At 44.6% G+C, this 20,967-nt stretch overlaps 1 protein-coding gene and 1 pseudogene across 1 annotated transcript; one reads left to right on the top strand and one right to left on the bottom strand.

Moving 5' to 3' along the window:
* Nucleotides 1-12,909: 12,909 nt before the first annotated feature.
* Nucleotides 12,910-15,111, bottom strand: LOC118965247 (keratin, type I cytoskeletal 18-like). The gene is made up of 3 exons (XM_036982556.1): nucleotides 14,486-15,111; nucleotides 14,199-14,281; nucleotides 12,910-13,939 (listed from the first exon to the last, which is right to left on the bottom strand). Exons 1-3 carry the CDS (start codon nucleotides 14,819-14,821, stop codon nucleotides 13,723-13,725), a joined length of 636 nt encoding a protein of 211 aa, XP_036838451.1. The 5' UTR covers nucleotides 14,822-15,111; the 3' UTR covers nucleotides 12,910-13,722.
* Nucleotides 15,112-15,171: 60 nt separating this feature from the next.
* LOC110497003 lies at nucleotides 15,172-19,760 on the top strand (annotated as a pseudogene).
* The last annotated feature ends 1,207 nt before the right edge of the window (nucleotides 19,761-20,967 follow it).

Below are 20,967 nucleotides of genomic sequence, written 5' to 3'. Positions count from 1 at the left end.
CATGGAGGGGCTCGGCCTTGTTATGTTTGTGATAGGGTCCTTCCATGGAGGGGCTCGGCCTTGTTATGTTTGTGATAGGGTCCTTCCATGGAGGGGCTCGGCCTTGTTATGTTTGTGATAGGGTCCTTTCATGGAGGGGCTCGGCCTTGTTATGTTTGTGATAGGGTCCTTCCATGGAGGGGCTCGGCCTTGTTATGTTTGTGATAGGGTCCTTCCATGGAGGGGCTCGGCCTTGTTATGTTTGTGATAGGGTCCTTTCATGGAGGGGCTCGGCCCTGTTATGTTTGTGATAGGGTCCTTTCATGGAGGGGCTCGGCCTTGTTATGTTTGTGATAGGGTCCTTTCATGGAGGGGCTCGGCCTTGTTATGTTTGTGATAGGGTCCTTCCATGGAGGGGCTCGGCCTTGTTATGTTTGTGATAGGGTCCTTTCATGGAGGGGCTCGGCCTTGTTATGTTTGTGATAGGGTCCTTTCATGGAGGGGCTCGGCCTTGTTATGTTTGTGATAGGGTCCTTCCATGGAAGGGCTCGGCCTTGTTATGTTTGTGATAGGGTCCTTCCATGGAGGGGCTCGGCCTTGTTATGTTTGTGATAGGGTCCTTCCATGGAAGGGCTCGGCCTTGTTATGTTTGTGATAGGGTCCTTCCATGGAGGGGCTCGGCCCTGTTATGTTTGTGATAGGGTCCTTCCATGGAGGGGCTCGGCCTTGTTATGTTTGTGATAGGGTCCTTCCATGGAAGGGCTCGGCCTTGTTATGTTTGTGATAGGGTCCTTCCATGGAGGGGCTCGGCCTTGTTATGTTTGTGATAGGGTCCTTCCATGGAGGGGCTCGGCCTTGTTATGTTTGTGATAGGGTCCTTCCATGGAAGGGCTCGGCCTTGTTATGTTTGTGATAGGATCCTTCCATGGAGGGGCTCGGCCTTGTTATGTTTGTGATAGGGTCCTTCCATGGAGGGGCTCGGCCTTGTTATGTTTGTGATAGGGTCCTTCCATGGAGGGGCTCGGCCTTGTTATGTTTGTGATAGGGTCCTTCCATGGAAGGGCTCGGCCTTGTTATGTTTGTGATAGGGTCCTTCCATGGAGGGGCTCGGCCTTGTTATGTTTGTGATAGGGTCCTTTCATGGAAGGGCTCGGCCTTGTTATGTTTGTGATAGGGTCCTTCCATGGAGGGGCTCGGCCTTGTTATGTTTGTGATAGGGTCCTTCCATGGAAGGGCTCGGCCTTGTTATGTTTGTGATAGGGTCCTTCCATGGAGGGGCTCGGCCTTGTTATGTTTGTGATAGGGTCCTTCCATGGAGGGGCTCGGCCTTGTTATGTTTGTGATAGGGTCCTTCCATGGAAGGGCTCGGCCTTGTTATGTTTGTGATAGGGTCCTTCCATGGAGGGGCTCGGCCTTGTTATGTTTGTGATAGGGTCCTTCCATGGAGGGGCTCGGCCTTGTTATGTTTGTGATAGGGTCCTTCCATGGAGGGGCTCGGCCTTGTTATGTTTGTGATAGGGTCCTTCCATGGAAGGGCTCGGCCTTGTTATGTTTGTGATAGGGTCCTTCCATGGAGGGGCTCGGCCTTGTTATGTTTGTGATAGGGTCCTTCCATGGAGGGGCTCGGCCTTGTTATGTTTGTGATAGGGTCCTTCCATGGAAGGGCTCGGCCTTGTTATGTTTGTGATAGGGTCCTTCCATGGAGGGGCTCGGCCTTGTTATGTTTGTGATAGGGTCCTTCCATGGAGGGGCTCGGCCTTGTTATGTTTGTGATAGGGTCCTTCCATGGAAGGGCTCGGCCCTGTTATGTTTGTGATAGGGTCCTTTCATGGAGGGGCTCGGCCCTGTTATGTTTGTGATAGGGTCCTTCCATGGAAGGGCTCGGCCCTGTTATGTTTGTGATAGGGTCCTTCCATGGAGGGGCTCGGCCTTGTTATGTTTGTGATAGGGTCCTTCCATGGAAGGGCTCGGCCTTGTTATGTTTGTGATAGGGTCCTTCCATGGAGGGGCTCGGCCTTGTTATGTTTGTGATATGGTCCTTCCATGGAGGGGCTCGGCCTTGTTATGTTTGTGATAGGGTCCTTCCATGGAAGGGCTCGGCCTTGTTATGTTTGTGATAGGGTCCTTCCATGGAGGGGCTCGGCCTTGTTATGTTTGTGATAGGGTCCTTCCATGGAGGGGCTCGGCCTTGTTATGTTTGTGATAGGGTCCTTCCATGGAAGGGCTCGGCCCTGTTATGTTTGTGATAGGGTCCTTTCATGGAGGGGCTCGGCCCTGTTATGTTTGTGATAGGGTCCTTCCATGGAAGGGCTCGGCCCTGTTATGTTTGTGATAGGGTCCTTTCATGGAGGGGCTCGGCCCTGTTATGTTTGTGATAGGGTCCTTCCATGGAAGGGCTCGGCCCTGTTATGTTTGTGATAGGGTCCTTCCATGGAAGGGCTCGGCCCTGTTATGTTTGTGATAGGGTCCTTTCATGGAGGGGCTCGGCCCTGTTATGTTTGTGATAGGGTCCTTCCATGGAAGGGCTCGGCCCTGTTATGTTTGTGATAGGGTCCTTCCATGGAGGGGCTCGGCCTTGTTATGTTTGTGATAGGGTCCTTCCATGGAAGGGCTCGGCCTTGTTATGTTTGTGATAGGGTCCTTCCATGGAGGGGCTCGGCCTTGTTATGTTTGTGATATGGTCCTTCCATGGAGGGGCTCGGCCTTGTTATGTTTGTGATAGGGTCCTTCCATGGAAGGGCTCGGCCTTGTTATGTTTGTGATAGGGTCCTTCCATGGAGGGGCTCGGCCTTGTTATGTTTGTGATAGGGTCCTTCCATGGAGGGGCTCGGCCTTGTTATGTTTGTGATAGGGTCCTTCCATGGAAGGGCTCGGCCCTGTTATGTTTGTGATAGGGTCCTTTCATGGAGGGGCTCGGCCCTGTTATGTTTGTGATAGGGTCCTTCCATGGAAGGGCTCGGCCCTGTTATGTTTGTGATAGGGTCCTTTCATGGAGGGGCTCGGCCCTGTTATGTTTGTGATAGGGTCCTTCCATGGAAGGGCTCGGCCCTGTTATGTTTGTGATAGGGTCCTTCCATGGAAGGGCTCGGCCCTGTTATGTTTGTGATAGGGTCCTTCCATGGAAGGGCTCGGCCCTGTTATGTTTGTGATAGGGTCCTTCCATGGAGGGGCTCGGCCTTGTTATGTTTGTGATAGGGTCCTTCCATGGAGGGGCTCGGCCTTGTTATGTTTGTGATAGGGTCCTTCCATGGAGGGGCTCGGCCTTGTTATGTTTGTGATAGGGTCCTTCCATGGAGGGGCTCGGCCTTGTTATGTTTGTGATAGGGTCCTTCCATGGAGGGGCTCGGCCTTGTTATGTTTGTGATAGGGTCCTTCCATGGAGGGGCCTTGTTATGTTTGTGATAGGGTCCTTCCATGGAGGGGCTCGGCCTTGTTATGTTTGTGATAGGGTCCTTCCATGGAGGGGCTCGGCCTTGTTATGTTTGTGATAGGGTCCTTCCATGGAGGGGCTCGGCCTTGTTATGTTTGTGATAGGGTCCTTCCATGGAGGGGCTCGGCCTTGTTATGTTTGTGATAGGGTCCTTCCATGGAGGGGCTCAGTTTTGCTACTTTGTATTAAAGTGTATATTGAATTCACAAGTTTTTGTAAGAGTTATATTTCTGAGACAATTCTCCACGACACTTGCGAGACGTTCACGCAGAGTGGTGCTTTTGTGAAAATCCTGAGTTGCGTTGGCCTCAACCATGTCATGGCTTTAGAAGCTTCTGATATGCTAATTGACATCATTTGAGTCAATTGGAGGTGTACCTGTGGATGTATTTCAAACTCCGTGCCTTTTTGCTTGACATCATGGGAAAATCAAAAGAAATCAGCCAAGACCTCAGAAAATAATTGTAGACCTCCATAAGTCTGGTTCATCCTTGGGAGCAATTTCCAAACGCTTGAAGGTACCACATTCATATGTACAAACAATAGTACACAAGTATAAACACCATGGGACCACGCAGCCGTCATACCGCTCAGGAAGGAGACGCATTCTGTCTCCTAGAGATTCATGTACTTTGGTGCGAAACGTGCAAATCAATCCCAGAACAACAGCAAAGGACCTTGTGAAGATGCTGGAGGAAACCGGTACAAAAGTATCTATATCAACAGTAAAAGGAGTCCTATATTGACATAACCTGAAAGGCCGCTCAACAAGGAAGAAGCCACTGCTCCAAAACCTCCATAAAAAAGCCAGACTACGGTTTGCAACTGCACATGGGGACAAAGATTGTACTTTTTGGAGGAATGTCCTCTGGTCTGATGAAACAAAAAGGGAACTGTTTGGCATAATGACCATCGTTATGTTTGGATGAAAAAATGGGGATGTTTGCAAGCCGAAGAACACCATTCCAACCGTGAAGCACAGGGGTGGCAGCATCATGTTGTGGGAGTGCTTTGCTGCAGGAGGGACAGGTGCACTTCACAAAATAGATGGCATCATGACGCAGCAAAATTATGTGGATATATTGAAGCAACATCTCAGGACATCAGTCAGGAAGTTAAAGCTTGGTCACAAATGGGTCTTCCAAATGGATAATGACCCCAAGCATACTTCCAAAGTTGTGGCAAAATGGCTTGAGGACAACAAAGTCAAGGTATTGGAGTGGCCATCACAAAGCCTTGACCTCAATCCCATAGAAAATGTGTGGGCAGAACTGAAAAAGTGTGTGTGAGCAACTTATTGTGGGAAGCTTGTGGAAGGCTACACAAAATGCTTGTCCCAAGTTAAACAATGTAAAGGCAATGCTACCAAATACTAATTGAGTGTATGTAAACTTCTGACCCATTGGGAATGTGATGAAAGAAATAAAAGCTGAAATAAATCATTCTCTCTACTATTATTTCACATTCTTAAAATAAAGTGGTGATCCTAACTGACCTAAGACAGTGAATTTTTACTAGGATTAAATGTCAGCAATTGTGAAAAACTGAGTTTAAATGTATTTGGCTAAGGTGTATGTAAACTTCCAATTTCAACTGTATGTGCTAAAATTTCTACTTGTAGCATCTAAGTCTAGTCAAGGACAACACATTATTTTCATGTTGAAAGGTGCTAGTTCCAGTGTTTTGGAATCTTTGTCTTATAGTCATGAAATGTTTAGCAATGATTGTTGTTCAAAATGTTTGCAATAAAATATTGTTTTCATGTTTTTCTTTTACATAGATGTCATTTCTACCACACCTTGTCATTTCCACCACACCTTGTCATTTCCACCACACCTTGTCATTTCCACCACACCTTGTCATTTCCACCACACCTTGTCATTTCCATCTCAACCCATATTTTTGAGGTAAATTAGTATATTATGTATAATTTACATGTATTTGTTTTCGATATGGAAATCATATGGTTATCATAATCTCACAAAAAGGTTGGGTGGAAATCTCTTATTTTCCATGATAAATGTTTTCAGCTGTCACCAGGCAAGTTTATACATTCAGGTGTCATGTTGAATTATTAATATTAGGAAAACCTTAAAAATCACTTAAAATAGGTCAAGTACAAATGTATAAGAAATTTGTTATAAATCAATTGTATATTTCATTTTCAACTAAAATGGATGTTTAATGACGTGATAGAAATTACATTTGTCTATAGGTGTCTGGGAAAAATGACAAAAATATAAACATTCCTGAATAGTATGATCACAGCCATTATCAGATATAGTTTCTAGAAAAATCAAAGACAAGTACAGTACTGATAAAATTGTGTTTTAATTTCTGAGAGTTTGCACTGTCAAAGTGCCCGAAGTTGCAGAATCACCCTTAGATCCAATTCCTCAGATCAGTGTCAATGTTTCTGTGGGTGAACAGTAAACACACAGCCACTATTTTCAGTCCAACAGTTTTAGTCCCACCACTACAACAATACGCTAACTACCCAGGGAATATTAGACAACTTATTGGTAAGAAAAACAAGTTTCAATGTCTTGAACAAGACAACTGGAAGGCATTGATGATACAGAGTCAAGAATAGTGTGTTGAAAGTATTTATTTTGTAGATAAACATCTCTGAGGAAGAATGCAGTGAAATAACACCACCAAATCTACTTCAAACCACACATAACATCATTAGTTACGATGAATAGAAAACATGATAGCTAGGTCCAGCCTGCCTGACAGCTAGGTCCTGCCTGCTGGCCAGAAAGCTAAAGTATTCAGACCCCTTGACTTTTCCCACATTTTTTTACATGTTATAGCCTTATTCCAAAATGGATTAAATCTACGCACAATACCACATAATGAAAAAGCAACAAAAAAAAGTTTTACATTTTTGAAAATGTGTATAAAAACAGAAATACCTTATTTACATAAGTATTCAGACCCTTTGCTATGAGACTCAAAATTGAGCTCAGGTGCATCCTGTTTCCATTGATCATCCTTGAGATGTTTCTACAACTTGATTGGAGTCCACCTGTGGTAAATTCAATTGATTGGACATGATTTGGAAAGGCACCTGTCTATATAAGGTCCCACAGTTGGCAGTGCATGTCAGAGCAAAAACCAAGCCATGAGGTCAAAGGAATTGTCCGTGGAGCGCCAAGGCAGGATTGTGTCGGGGCACAGATCTGGGGAAGGATACCAAGACATTTATGCATCATTGAAGGTCCCCAAGAACACAGTGGCCTCCATCATTCTTAAATGGAAGAAGTTTGGAACCACCAAGACTCTTCCTAGAGCTGGCCGCCCAACCAAACTGGGCAATTGGGGGAAGGGCCTTGGTCAGGAAGGTAACCAAGTACCCGATGGTCAATCTGACAGAACTCAAGAGTTCCTCTGTGGAGATGGGAGAACCTTCCAGAAGGACAACTATCTCTGCAGCACTCCACCAATCAGGCCTTTACGGTAGAGTGGCCAATCCTCAGTAAAAGGTACATGGCAGCCTGCTTGGCATTTGCCAAAAGACACCGAAAGACTCTGACCATGAGAAACAAAATGATTTGGTCTGATGAAACCGAGAATGATCTATTTGGCCTGAATGCTAAGCGTCACGTCTGGAGGAAACCTGGCACCATCCTTACGGTGAAGCATGGTGGTGGCAGCATCATGCTGTGGGAACGTTTTTCAGAGGCAGGGACTGGAGACTAGTCAGCATTGAGACAAAGATGAATGGAGCAAAGTACAGAGAGATCCTTGATGACCTCAGACTGGGATGAAAGTTCAACCTTCCAACAGGACCACAAACCTTAGGACACAGCCAAGACAACGCAGGAGTGGCTTCGGGACAAGTCTGTCTTTGAGTGGCCCAGCCGGAGCATGGACTTGAACCTGATCAAACATCTCTGTTGAGACCTGAAAATTGATGTGCAGCAATGCTCCCCACCCAACCTGACAGAGCTTGAGAGGATCTGCAGAGAAGAATGGGAGAAACTCCCCAAATATAGGTGTGCCAAGCTTGTAGTGTCATACCCAAGAAGACTCAATGCTGTAATCACTGACAAAGGTACTACAACAAAGTACTGAATAAAGGGTCTGAATACTTAAGTAAATGTGATGCTTCCGAAAAATATATAAATTAGCAGAAATTTCTTAAAACCCGCTTCTGCTTTTTTCATTATGGGGTATTGTGTGTAGATTGATGAGGAATAAAACAATTGAATACATTTTAGAAGAAGACTGTAACCTAACAAAATGTGGAAAAAGTCCAGGATTCTGAATGCTTTCCGAAGGCCCTGTATGTCTGCCCGACCAGACAAATAGTTCCTGGTTAATATAATTCCAAGAGTGTGCAAAGCTGTCATCATGGCAGAGGGTGGCTACTTTGAAGATTCTCAAATATAAAATATATTTTGATTTATTTAACACTTTTTGGGGGGGGTTACTACATGATATGTGTTATTTCATAGTTGTGATGTCTATACTATTATTCTACAATGTAGGAAATAGTAAATATAAAGAAAACTCTTGAATGAGTAAGTGTGTCCAAGCTTTTGACTGATACTGTAAATCTATTTGAAAATGTATGGCAAGACTTGAAAATGGTTGCCTCGCCATGATTAACAACAAGTTTGACAGAGCTTGAAGAATTTAGAAAATAATCATTGACAAACGTTGCACAATCTAGGTGTGGAAAGCTCTTAGAGGCTTACCCAGAAAGATGTACAACTGTAATCACTGCCAAAGGTGATTCTAACATGTATTGACTCAGGGGTGTGACTACTTATGTAGATCTGTATTTCATTTTCAAAAATGTCTAAAAACATGTTTTCACTTTGACATTATTGGGTATTGTGTGTAGATGGGTGAGAAAAGTCAGGCTGTAACACAACAAAATGTGGAATAGGTCGATGGAAATCAAATCAAATTGTATGGGCCACATACTGTACACATATTTAGCAGATGTTATTGCGGGTGTAGCGAAATGCTTGTTTTCCTAGCTCCAGCCGTGCAGTAATATCTAACAATTAACAACAATACACACAGATCTAAACGTATCCATACCATAGCAGCTGCTTTGGATATGTCTTTTACTTGAGAGCTCTGCCCTCTATGCCAGGTCTCCCTTGAGAAAAGTATGTTATTGTTAACCTGGTAAAATAAGCTAAAGGTTGTGTGCTCTCTCACTAGATAGAATTGTGTGTTTCAGTGGCAGATTTTCCAAAGAAAATACACATATCAGGATTTCTCAATCAGATTAGATACACAGCTCATTTCCTTCATAAATGTAGGTACTAGTTATTGTAAATATTACAGTTCTCTAGGTCCTCCATTCCCAGACCTAAAGCCCCCTGTCCCCAGCAGGAAATACCAGGAAAAAGTGTTTTACTTAAGGTACAACTTCCTATTGAGGAAATGCAAGATAACTCATTCATATTTAGATTGAGAGTTACTGACATGAATAGAAGCATATACAGGCAATCAATCAAATGTATTTATAGATCCCGTTTTACATTAGCAGTTGTCACAAAGTGCTTATACATATACCCAGCCTAAAACTCCAAAGAGCAAGCAATGCAGATGTGGAAGCACAGTGGCTAGCAAAAACTCCTTAGAAAGGCAGGGACCTAGGAAGACGTTTGTAACTTCTCATGATTCAGCCTATTTGTCAAACCAAATCTGAACGTTTGATATCCTTTTTACTGTTCTGTTTGATAGTAATTGTTTCCAAAGGTAATCACTTAATGTCCTACTACAAGGATGTGGTCTGGTTGACACACTTCTGATTCACAATAACACAGAGACACATACACACACACCACAGATTGCCAGGGTAAGTACAATGAGCATTTGGGAAAATTAAGTCTACTGCGTGCTTGCCCGATATGAACAAAAACACTTAATTGAGGTTAGTGTGTAGACAAGGCTTTGTCATTAAAATAATGCCTATTTTTCAGATCTGCCAAGCAGGCTAGACGGGTGACAGTTGTCTTCACTGAGCTGCTCCAGGCCTGGAGAGCCACAATGGAACTTCCAGAGGCCTGTGGACCTGAAGCAGTGTGATGTGGTCCAGGTAATTAACACACACTCAATCACTCTGTCTGTTTTGTTGAATAATTATTTCCACTTAAGAAAATTGTGCCCCTCTCTTTTAGATCTTAAACCCCTATTTGCTCAACTACAGCCCTCACAGCTGCAGTTGTCTGCCCTGCACCTGCTATACAGAGTTAACAGGTATCCCAGGCATCCTTGTTTCTCAGTCAGAACACTGGAATGTGAGATGGGATCTACACCTCCATTAAAATGATAGAAATCCTCATTTCGTTTCATGTTTTTCAGTTTGAGCTCATACTTTCTCCTTCTCAACATCTAACGCGAGGGGGATGGTGTGGCTTCACAAGGGTCGTTGCTCATCTGTTTGACGGCTCCAACACAGTTACACCTCCGACTCCGACAAAACATCAGCTATAGTTATATTATCATTGTCATTTACTAAAATTGTGCCTATCTTTTAGATCTGCCACCCACCCTGCCAGCAGTCCTCTGCTGTGGTATTTTATTTCCCGGCTGCATCAGTTCCCACTACACTGGCCGTGACGGGAGACACTTTGAAGACTCCCAGGTGGATACAGGTCATTCAGAATTATATTACATACACATACGCTCACTCACACCAACAGACATGCTCACACACAAACATGCTGTTGAGCGGTATACGTACTGTCACTTTGTGCATCTCTCTTTCAGACCTGCCTTGCACTCCACCACTGCCCCTGACAGCCTCACCCGGAAGTGCATGCAGACTGACAAAGTAGAGAAAAGTAGAGTGTCTGACAAGAAAAAATAAAACAACCTTCACACACTCTCTCTCTCTCTCTCTCTCTCTCTCTCTCTCTCTCTCTCTCTCTCTCTCTCTCTCTCTCTCTCTCTCTCTCTCTCTCTCTCTCTCTCTCTCTCTCTCTCTCTCTCTCCACTCTCTCTCTCTCTCTCTCTCTCCTCTCTCTCTCTCTCTCTCTGTCTCTCTCTCTCTGTCTCTCCACTCTCTCTCTCTCTCTCTCTCCTCTCTCTCTCTCTGTCTCTCTCTCTCTCTCTCTCTCTCTCTCTCTCTCTCTCTCTCTCTCTCTCTCTCTCTCTGTCTCTCTCTCTCTCTCTCTCCTCTCTCTCTCTCTCTCTCTGTCTCTCTCTCTCTGTCTCTCTCTCTCTCTCTGTCAATGTAAATCAAAATATAACTACTTATTATTTTATGTTTGCTCCATTTTATTTGAAGATTTTGTGCAATAAAGTACATTCACAGACAAAGCAAGGTCTTTGGTTTATTGGATATTTCTCTGATTGAAATGTGTGGCACAAAGGAAGTGGGCAGAGCTGCAACCCTCTGGCAGTGTGTGTACAGGTCATCTGAAGCTGGGCCCCAACAGCGCTCACATACAGTTGAAGTTGGAAGTTACATACACCTTAGCCAAATACATTTAAGTTTTTCATAATTCCTGACATTTAATCAGAGTAAAAATTCCCTGTTTTAGGTCAGTTAGGATCACCACTTTATTTTAAGAATGTGAAATGTCAGAATAATAGTAGAGAATGATTTATTTCAGCTTTTATTTCTTTCATCACATTCCCAGTGGGTCAGAAGTTTACATACACTCAACTAGCATTTGGTAGCATTGCCTTTAAATTGCTTAACTTGGGTCAAACGTTTTAGGTAGCATTCCACAAGCTTCCCACAATAAGTTGGGTGAATTTTGGCCCATTCCTCCTGACAGAGCTGGTGTAACTCAATCAGGTTTGTAGGCCTCCTTGCTCGCACATGCTTTTTCAGTTATGCCCACAAATTGTCTATAGGATTGTGGTCAGGGCTGTGTGATGGCCACTCCAATACCTTGAAATTGTTATCCTTAAGTCATTTTGCCACAACTTTGGTCATTGTCCATTTGGAAGACCCATTTGTGACCAAGCTTTAACTTCCTGACTGATGTCTTGAGATGTTGCTTCAACATATCCACATAATTTTCCTGCGTCATGATGCCATCTTTTTTGTGAAGTGCACCAGTCCCTCCTGCAGCAGAGCACCCCCACAACATGATGATGCCACCCCGTGCTTCACGGTTGGGATGGTGTTCTTCGGCTTGCAAACATCCCCGTTTTTCTTCCAAACATGATGGTCATTATGGCCAAACAGTTCTATTTTTGTTTCATCAGACCAGAGGACATTTCTCCAAAAAGTACAATCTTTGTCCCCATGTGCAGTTGCAAACCGTAATCTGGCTTTTTTTATGGCTGTTTTGGAGCAGTGGCTTCTTCCTTGCTGAGCGGCCTTTCAGGTCATGTCGAAATAGGACTCATTTTACTGTAGATATAGATACTTTTGTACCTGTTCCATCTTCACAAGGTCCTTTGCTGTTGTTCTGGGATTGATTTGCACTTTTCACACCAAAGTACATTCATCTCTAGGAGACAGAACACGTCTCCTTCCTGAGCGGTATGACGGCTGCGTGGTCCCATGGTGTTTATACTTGCGTACTATTGTTTGTACAGATGAATGTGGTACCTTCAGGCATTTGGAAATTGCTCCTGTCGTGGCTAATCATTTCAAAATATGACACTTGCAAGAACCTGTGAATTCAATAATAGACTTTTAATACAATGTATTGCAAGCCGGAGTGGTCCGCGGAACACACACACTTTTTCAGAGCACTCGCTCTGATTTATACACATACAACCTATGAGTCCATCCCACATGCAAATGATGTTACATCCCAATCTGTGCATCCTGCTTGTTCACGCCCAATAACGCCCATATCTGCTTTCCGTCAGATTATAATGGTGACAAGACCCTTGCTTTGTCCCTGCACTTAACTTAATGCATTCTTCTGTTTGTGTGTTATCTAGGGTCAGCAGACTATGTGTCTCCAGTTTTAGTGTTTCCAGCTGTCCCATACTCTCATGGCCTTACTCAGCCTTCCTGTCCTATACAATAGACAATGCATTTTACCAGAATGGCAAATGCACTCTATAAGTGTATCTCTCTCTTGTGTTACAGTATTATGTTCCTCCATATATGTACATCATTCTCCCATACTCCCAAGGATGAACCAGACTTGAGGTCTACAATTATTTTCTGAGGTCTTGGCTGATGATTTCTTTTGATTTTCCCATGATGTTAAGCAAAGAGGCACTGAGTTTGAAGGTAGGCCTTGAAATACATCCACAGGTACACCTCCAATTGACTCAAATTATGTCAATTAGCCTATCAGAAGCTTCTAAAGCCATGACATAATTTTCTGTAATTTTCCAAGCTGTTTAAAGGCACAGTCAACTTAGTGTAACTTCTGAGCCACTAGAATTGTGATACAGTGAATTATAAGTGAAATAATCTGTCTGTAAACAATTGTTGGAAAAATGACTTGTGTCATGCACAAAGTAGATGTCCTAACTGACTTGCCAAAACTATAGTTTGTTAACAAGAAATTTCTAGAGTGGAGTCATTAGTTTTAATGACTCCAACCTAAGTGTATTTTAACTTCCGACTTCAACTGTATGAACATGGTTCCCAGGAGTGGCAGGCTGATATGTTTATTGTCCTGCAAAAATGTTTTTATATACCAAGGTCGTTCCCTGGCTAACCATCCACATTGTTCCTGGCCAAACTGACGTTTCTTCTCCACAATGAATGTATGTAGCGATCGATAGAGCAGAGGAATTACATTCAGGGTGAGTCGTCAGGCAACCAAGGCCAAGGAATGGAGAGAGAGGGGTGACCTGGAGGGAGTTCCAGACCTCAGCTTTTTATAAGGCAGAAAAGCAGAGATGGGTGGCTGACACGGAAAAATTTAACACAAAATGCACACACACTCTCCTAACTCTCTCTCACACACACTATGTAAATATGTAAATACATTGGAATAGGTTACTTTATGTGTGCTTTTAGGATTGGAGATATCTAGGTCTACAAATCTCTACAGTGCGGTTAACAAATACTGTATACTCTTTAATAACTGACAACGTTCTATAATGAATAGATATTACAATAATAATCCATAATAGAGTGACCAATAGTGACTGTGTTGTGATTGTTTAGAGTTTTAATTAGTACACAAGTAGTGCTTCAGGGTGGGATCCAACCGTGTCTGAAAAGCAGCAGAAAAGGTCACCAAAATGTCTGTTATGGCTGTACACATCTGTCTTGACTAGGCTACCTGCTGATACCTGGCCTCATGCCATAGTCACAATTCCTTAGAACTCCAGTCCTTGTTTCACAGAATCTAATCTTACATGTAACCTAGGATCATCTCTCCCATTCCCAGCTATAAACCTAACCATTATGAGGTAAATCTCAAAACTGTTCCGGGAACGGTGGGTGAATGAGTGTGTGCCCTTACATCCTTATGGTCCTTCTTGAGGAAGGCGAGCTCTTCCTTCACAGACTCGATCTGGCTCTCCAGCTGCATGCGGTTCAGGTTGATGTCGTCCATCACCTTCTTCAGACCAATCAGGTCCTTCTCCACAGTCTTCCTGGCCTGCTTCTCGTTGTCAAGCCTGCAGAGGAGAGGACAGGAGCATGTATCAGTCTCTCTTAGCCCCATACAATGTAAAAAGCAACATTGGGTTTTAGCAAAGACTGCTACATGTAAATGAGCCCTATTTTCATAATTTATTTTATTAGAATGTCATAATAATAATAATCCAATAATATACATTTTATTTTGTGTATTTTTGTCCTATTTTGTTGTAATGAATTGAAGGTACTACTAAGTACTTTAAATACATCTCCAGGTGATAGCATGTCATGTCTCACTTGTTTTTGAAGTCATCATTGGCCAGTTTGCTGTTGTCCATTTGCAGTAACAAACGTGCATTATCCATGGTCATGTCACGGAGCTGAAACCGAGAGAACATGGGCCAGTTATTGAGAATCCAGTAAACACACCAAAGGATTCACAGACAGAGATCAAGTGACTATCAGGTGAATAAGCTCAGTTGACATAGACATACAGTACTGTACATTGATCATTTAATGGGCAAAAATGCAGAATAAATCAGTCTAATTAATCATATTAAATAATTAACTGAGTGAAAAATCACCTTCTTCCTGAGGTCATTCAATGGTTTCTCAACCACATCCCAGTCGCGGCCGTTGGGGTCTCCTCTCTTGTCCAAGATGTCCTGAATCTGGTCCTGCAGATCTTTGTTGGCTTCCTCCACGTTCCTCACCCTGCCCAGGTAGCCGGACAGACGGTCGTTGAGACCCTTCATGGTCTTCTTATCATCCGGGGCGGGCCCGGGGGCAGGAGAGACCTCCTTCGAATTCTCCGGGTCAGAACGCATGGCGTTACGTAGCCCCTCCAGACTGGCCACAGACACCCTGGAGCCTCTTCCCCCGGCCCCACCGAACATGCTGAAGGCTCTGTTCCTAGACATGGCAGTAGTTGGTTGATTGGTTGAGTTGAGAAAGAAAATAGAGAAGTGTAGAACCGATAGTCACCTGTACAGGTAGTGATTGAGAGATGCGAGGGACTGTTGTTATACCGCTGCTCAACACCTGAAACCGGCCCCAAAGATACGATTGGCTGTAGTACGTCCAGCACACCCCCGGGCAAACAGCTTTAGAGTAAACATTCAAGTTTTCCTTTGTGACTTTGTTGTTTTTACTATGAAATTTAGAGTTCCACCTCAGCTGATTGGACAGAGGCGGACACCTGAGTGGGGAGGGTTGGTCCTTGCCCACCTTAAAATCGGGTGGTAACCTGAGAAGAGGTGCCTTTCCCTAAACTCTGAGTCTGATACTTGAGACTCCTCTCTGTCATTCTGACAAGAACACAAAGACAAGATGTCCAAACCAGTCCGACACTCCCTCGAGTAACAAGCCCAAAAGCTACCCGAACATCGCCACTAACAAGGACCTTCTAGAGCCCAACAACCCCAAGGTGGACCCGAAGGACCAGTCAGCCAAGAGCCAGGAGAAGGACCAGATGGTTGGACTCAACGACAAGTTTATAGCGTTCATTGACAAGGTGTGTTATTTTATTATTATTATTATTATTGATTGGATTGATCATTTTACAAAATCAATACATTGATGCAATAGGTCTGTCTGAAGTCTGCTGGTAATAGAGAAACACATGTATGGCAATCCTACGTAATTATTTCACCCATATGATATTTGATTTGATACTTAATTTATGCATTTTCTTCCAATTCATTGTGTAATAATTCCATTAGATAGACCCAAAACACATCTTGAGATAAAACAAATGTATATTTCTAATTATCTACAGGCCTACATTTTTATACATTCTACTTAACTGTCATTATACTTCATTACCACCTTTACATAATTAGAAGCCTACCTTCACTAAAATAAGAGCCTCTGTAATCATCCCAGCAGCGGGGTTTATGTAGCCATAACATCCTACCCAGAGAGAGGTGCTCTAGCAGTCTCATCACCATCACTCACAGCTGTAAAGAAAACGTGTCAGACATAGAGTCTCCTGCTCTCTGCTCCGCGTTCTGAGCCTCTCTCTCTCTCTTTCATTCTTTCTCTCACCTCTCTCTCTCCGTTGATCATAGGGCGTTTTCAACTGCTAAGGTGCTACCTTGTGGCCAATAACAGAATACCATTTCAAAATTGAATTATTTTTAATCTCTTGCAAATTTTCCAAACCTATTTTCTTATATAGATTTTTGGACGTGGATTTAGTCAATATTATATAACGTTTTTGTTGGGTTACATTTGTGAGTGTGGGGGCCTATTTGTTGTTAACAGACATATGTTGTATGTTGTAGTGAATCACACATTGGTTCTATATTTAACGGCCATGAGAGTCTGGGTGTAAACCTAATGCATGTTGCTGCCACCAAGCAGCCAGAAAGTGTGCTTGCCACACACACACACACACAAACCCACACAGTGGAATTAGCTGTGGGCAGATCTGGTGTTGCCCAGTTAGTGTAATGAGACCCTTCATCACTGAGGCTCCACATATGTGCGCACGCACGCACACCCACACACACACACAATGGCATCCCACAAGACCAACAGTTTGTAGAGTCACTTTTTCAATATCTGTTCAATTCCTGCTAGCAGAGAAGTGGAGGCTTACAAATCTTAACCCACAATCCCCCAGTGACATGAATAAAAATGGATAGGAGTTTTTTCCTTCTATAACTCATTGTAGTTTACTCTGACTGGTTTCAGATGCAACAACCTTGATTGAGTTTCTGATCCAATATACTCTCTCTCCCTCTCCCTTTAGGTGCAAAACCTGGAGCAGCAGAACAAGGTCCTGGACACGCGTCTGAAGATCCTGAAGGAGCAGGAGGACTACCAAGGTAACGTGGACGCTGTGGAAACTGGCCCGGGACAAACAGAAACTGGCCCGGGACAAACAGAAACTGGCCCAGGACAAACAGAAACTGGCCCGGGACAAACAGAAACTGGCCCGGGACAAACAGAAACTGAAGCAGGAGCTGGCCCGCTGCCAGGACAAAGTGGACCAGACACGCAACAAGTCAGTGACTTCACAGAGCCTTCACAGAGCCTTCACAGTGACTTCACAGAGCCTTCACAGAGCCTTTCGTAGTTAAGAGTTAATATAATCAAATAGAACAGAATAGAATGGAATACAATAGAAAATAATACAGTGCAATACAATAGAATGGCATTGAGTTGGACAACATGCACTGCAAAAGATAGATCTAAATGATGAATGTATCGACCATTTCAGAAAGCCCTAACAAACCACCCAACACCTGATTCCTGTGAAGCAGGCCTAGAGAGACAACTAGGACAGTCAATGGTATAATATAAATCAGAGTTTAGATATTGTACAGGTCACCAGGCCTACAGGAAATGCCACAGTCCACAACAGGAACCTCATCAGTCTAAAGTGACAAACAGCATTTTCTCACGCTAGGCTACGGAGCATTTTTCCACCTGGGTCCCCAGGCCTCAAGAGTCGGAGGTGCTAATTCTTTATCCTTACATAAGCCTCTGTCCACTGGGTTGAGTTAAGTATATACAGGGGAGCTCTGGTGTGCCCTGCACTATGTCTGTGGGGGGAGGTAAATATACTGTAGTCAGTGTACACTCCCCAGCCCCTCTACTCCACTCTACCCCCTAACCATGGACCTCTGTGTTACGCAGTACCCACAGACATGGCTTTGAGAGTGGAGAAAATGTGGAACCCTTAGGGACCTGGGCCCATTCATCCCATCCATCCTGGGCTCTTACCCAGTCTGGATCAGCTCAACACAGGAATGCTAGGGTGTCTGTCTGACTTGGGGGGGTGAGAGGGAAACAAAGCTACAGATGGTCTGACAGTAGGATGATAAATTGACATGTCAGTCAAAAGGGTTTGGGGATGCGTGTGGTGTGTCGTGGTGTGTCTTGGTGCGGTGTGCCGTGGTGTGGTGTGTCTTGGTATGATGTGTCGTGTCGTGTCGTGGTGTGTCGTGCGCGCAGGTGTGTGCGCTCACCTGAGCTCCCATCTCAGTCATATCATACCTGGGCGGCAGGTAGCCTAGAGGTTAAGAGCATTGGGCCTGTAACCAAAAGGTTGCTGGTTTGAATCTCCAAGACAATTAGGTGAAAAATCTGTCTGTGCCCTTGAGCAAGGAACTTAACCCTAATTTCTCCTGTAAGTCGCTCTGGATAAGAGCGTCTGCTAAATGACTCAAATGTAAAATATCAACAGAGCCTTCACAGTGACTTCACAGAGCCTTCACAGAGCCTTTCGTAGTTAAGAGTTAATAGAATCAAATAGAACAGAATAGAATGGAATACAATAGAAAATAATACAGTGCAATACAATAGAATACAACGTCCTCTTCATTATCCACTCTGTGGTCCTCCAGGTACCAGGATGAGATCCAGAAGAAGTCGGATCTGGAGAATGACTTTGTGATCAACAAGAAGGATGTGGATGAGGGCCACCTGGCAGCCGTGGATCTGGCTCTGGAACTGGAGGACCTGATGGGAGAACTGGACTTCCTGAGGTGGGGCTATGATGAGGTAGGCTGACTGACACACCAATCGGCCAATCAGAGGCTAGGTGGAACCAGAACCATATATAGCTAACATGGCGTCCAGTGTAAAAGTTTGCCAAACTCTCTTTACTGCATGGCGCTGTGTGGAACTATTGCAACTTACATCCACCCAGTGCACAAACCATCTCAAATCTGCCAACTAGGGCAGAGCGAAGGAGGCAGAGGGTGGCGGAGGTGGTGGGAATGGTGAGTGGTGAGGAGTGGTGAGTGGTGGTGGTGGTGAGTGGTGAGTGGTGGTGAGTGGTGAGTGGTGGTGGTGGTGAGTGGTGGTTGTGGTGAGTGGTGGTTGTGGTGAGTGGTGAGTGGTGGTGGTGGTGAGTGGTGGTAGTGGTGAGTGGTGGTGGGGGTGAGTGGTGGTGGGGGTGAGTGGTGAGTGGTGGTGGTGGTGGTGAGTGGTGAGTGGTGGTGGGGGGAGTGGTGGTGGGGGTCAGTGGTGGTGAGTGGTGGTGGTGGTGAGTGGTGGTGGGGGTCAGTGGTGGTGAGTGGTGGGGGTCAGTGGTGGTGAGTGGTGAGTGGTGGGGGTCAGTGGTGGTGAGTGGTATCTATTGTCCGTCAAGAATAACTTTTGTTTCGCAACTTAATCACAGTTACACATCAGAGCCACACACACCAACATTATGTATCACAGTAAATGATGTTGACATTGCAACAAGAGTGATGACTATCCTAAATATATTCACTGATTCCCCCTATCCTTTCTCCCTCACTGACTCCCTCTCTTCCCTCTCTCTTTCTCCCTCCCTCCCTCCCTCCCTCCCTCCCTCCCTCCCTCCCTCCCTCCCTCCCTCCCTCCCTCCCTCTGACCCTCTCCCTCCCTGACACTCTCCCTTTGACCCCCCCTCCCTTTACCCCTCTCTCTCCCCCTCTCCCTCTGACCCTCCCCCTCCCTCTCTCTCTCTCTGACTCTCTCCAACCTTCTCCCTCTGACCCTCCCTCCCTCTCCCCTGACCCTCCCCCTCCCCCCCTGACCCTCCGCCTCCCTCTCTCTCTCTCTGACTCTCTCCGACCTTCTCCCTCTGACCCTCCCTCCCTCTCCCTCTGACCCTCCCTCCCTCCCTCTCCCTCTGACCCTCCCTCCCTCTCTTCCCCTGTTCAGAAAATAGTTGTTGAGAAGGACATTGAGGATGTGGAGGTGGATGGGCAGAATGCGTTGGAGCAGGCCAGGGATAATATTGTTGCGCTGGAAGACATTCTCCACAGGGCCAAGCAGGACATGGCCCGTCAGGTCAGGGAGTACTAGGAACTGATGAACCTCAAACTGGCCCTGGACATCGAGATCGCCACCTATAGGAAGCTACTGGCGGGAGAGTAGATGAGGTAAATGGCACAGTGGAGCAGGGGGGACGGGGGGAGAGAAGTGTGTGTGGTGATGGGGGATGTAGGTGGGTTATGTGTGATTGGGTGGGGTCAGGGGTGTGTTTGTGTCTGTGTGTGTGTGTGTGTGAGAGAGAGAGACAGAGAGAGAGAGAGAGAGAGAGAGATTGAAATGGAGAAATACTGTAGTATCCTGCCTATACTTAGCCCGTATTCTCTCTGTCATTTCAGAATGAATGACCATATACGTCATCAAGGTAAAAGCTCTTCTTATTCCCTCCAGTGATTCACCCTCTTCTTCATTAGTTTATTTAACCTTAGACCCTCTAGGTAGCATCTACATGATACTTTCCTCTTCAGAGTAGCAGTGGTGGAAAAAGTACCCAATTGTCATACTTGAGTCAAAGTAAAGATACCTTAATAGAAAATAACTAAAGTAAAAGTAAACATCACCCAGTAAAACACTACTTGAGTAAACGTTTTAAAGTATTTGGTTTTAAATGTACTTAAGTATCAATAGTAAAAGTATAAATCATTTAAAATTCCTTATATTAAGCAAACCAGACAACACGATTTTCTTGTTTTTAAAATGTACGGATAGCCAGACACACACTCCAACACTCAGACATTATTTACAAACAAAGCATGTGTGTTTAGTTAGTCTTCCAGATCAGAGGCAGTAGGGATGACCAGGGATGTTCTCTTGTGAAGTCTGTGAATTAGACAATTTTCCTGTCCTGCTAAGCATTAAACACGTAACAAGTACTTTTGGGTGTCAAGGTAAATTTAAGGAGTAAAAAGTACATTATTTTCTTTAGGAATGTAGTTGAGTAAATGTAAAAGTTGTAAAAAAAAATAGAAATAGTAAAGTACAGATACCCCAAACAACTAATTAAGTAGTACTTAAAAGTATTTTTACTTAAGTACTTTACACCACTGCCGAGTAGTTCTTTCCCATCCTCAGTAAATGTGTAGAAGGGTGAGTAAGAAGAGAAAGATCCGATAGGAAGGAACTGTGACCTGTGTTGTGTCATGATCTGTGTGTCCAACTAAAATCAAATCCTATCTCTTTTGCTCAGATTACTAAAACAAACCGACCAATCCCAGTCCTTGCTTGCACGTAGACATTGATTTGCCATCGAAGCCCCTCCTGACTCTGAAGCCCCTCTCATTAGATGCCAGTGGCCCCCCAACCAGCCCCAGGA

This window comes from Oncorhynchus mykiss, chromosome 7, assembly GCF_013265735.2.
Source record: "Oncorhynchus mykiss isolate Arlee chromosome 7, USDA_OmykA_1.1, whole genome shotgun sequence".
Lineage (NCBI taxonomy): Eukaryota > Metazoa > Chordata > Actinopteri > Salmoniformes > Salmonidae > Oncorhynchus > Oncorhynchus mykiss.
This window is presented reverse-complemented; position numbering and strand designations above follow the sequence as displayed.

Bases quoted from the DNA above. Each gene is read 5' to 3' on its own strand.
- LOC118965247 (XM_036982556.1), bottom strand. From the start codon at position 14,821: ATGTCTAGGAACAGAGCCTTCAGCATGTTCGGTGGGGCCGGGGGAAGA. The intron at 14,282-14,485 runs GTGATTTTTCAC...TCTCGGTTTCAG, and splicing joins TGAATGACCTCAGGAAGAAG to CTCCGTGACATGACCATGGA. The intron at 13,940-14,198 runs GTGAGACATGAC...TCTCCTCTGCAG, and splicing joins AATGATGACTTCAAAAACAA to GCTTGACAACGAGAAGCAGG.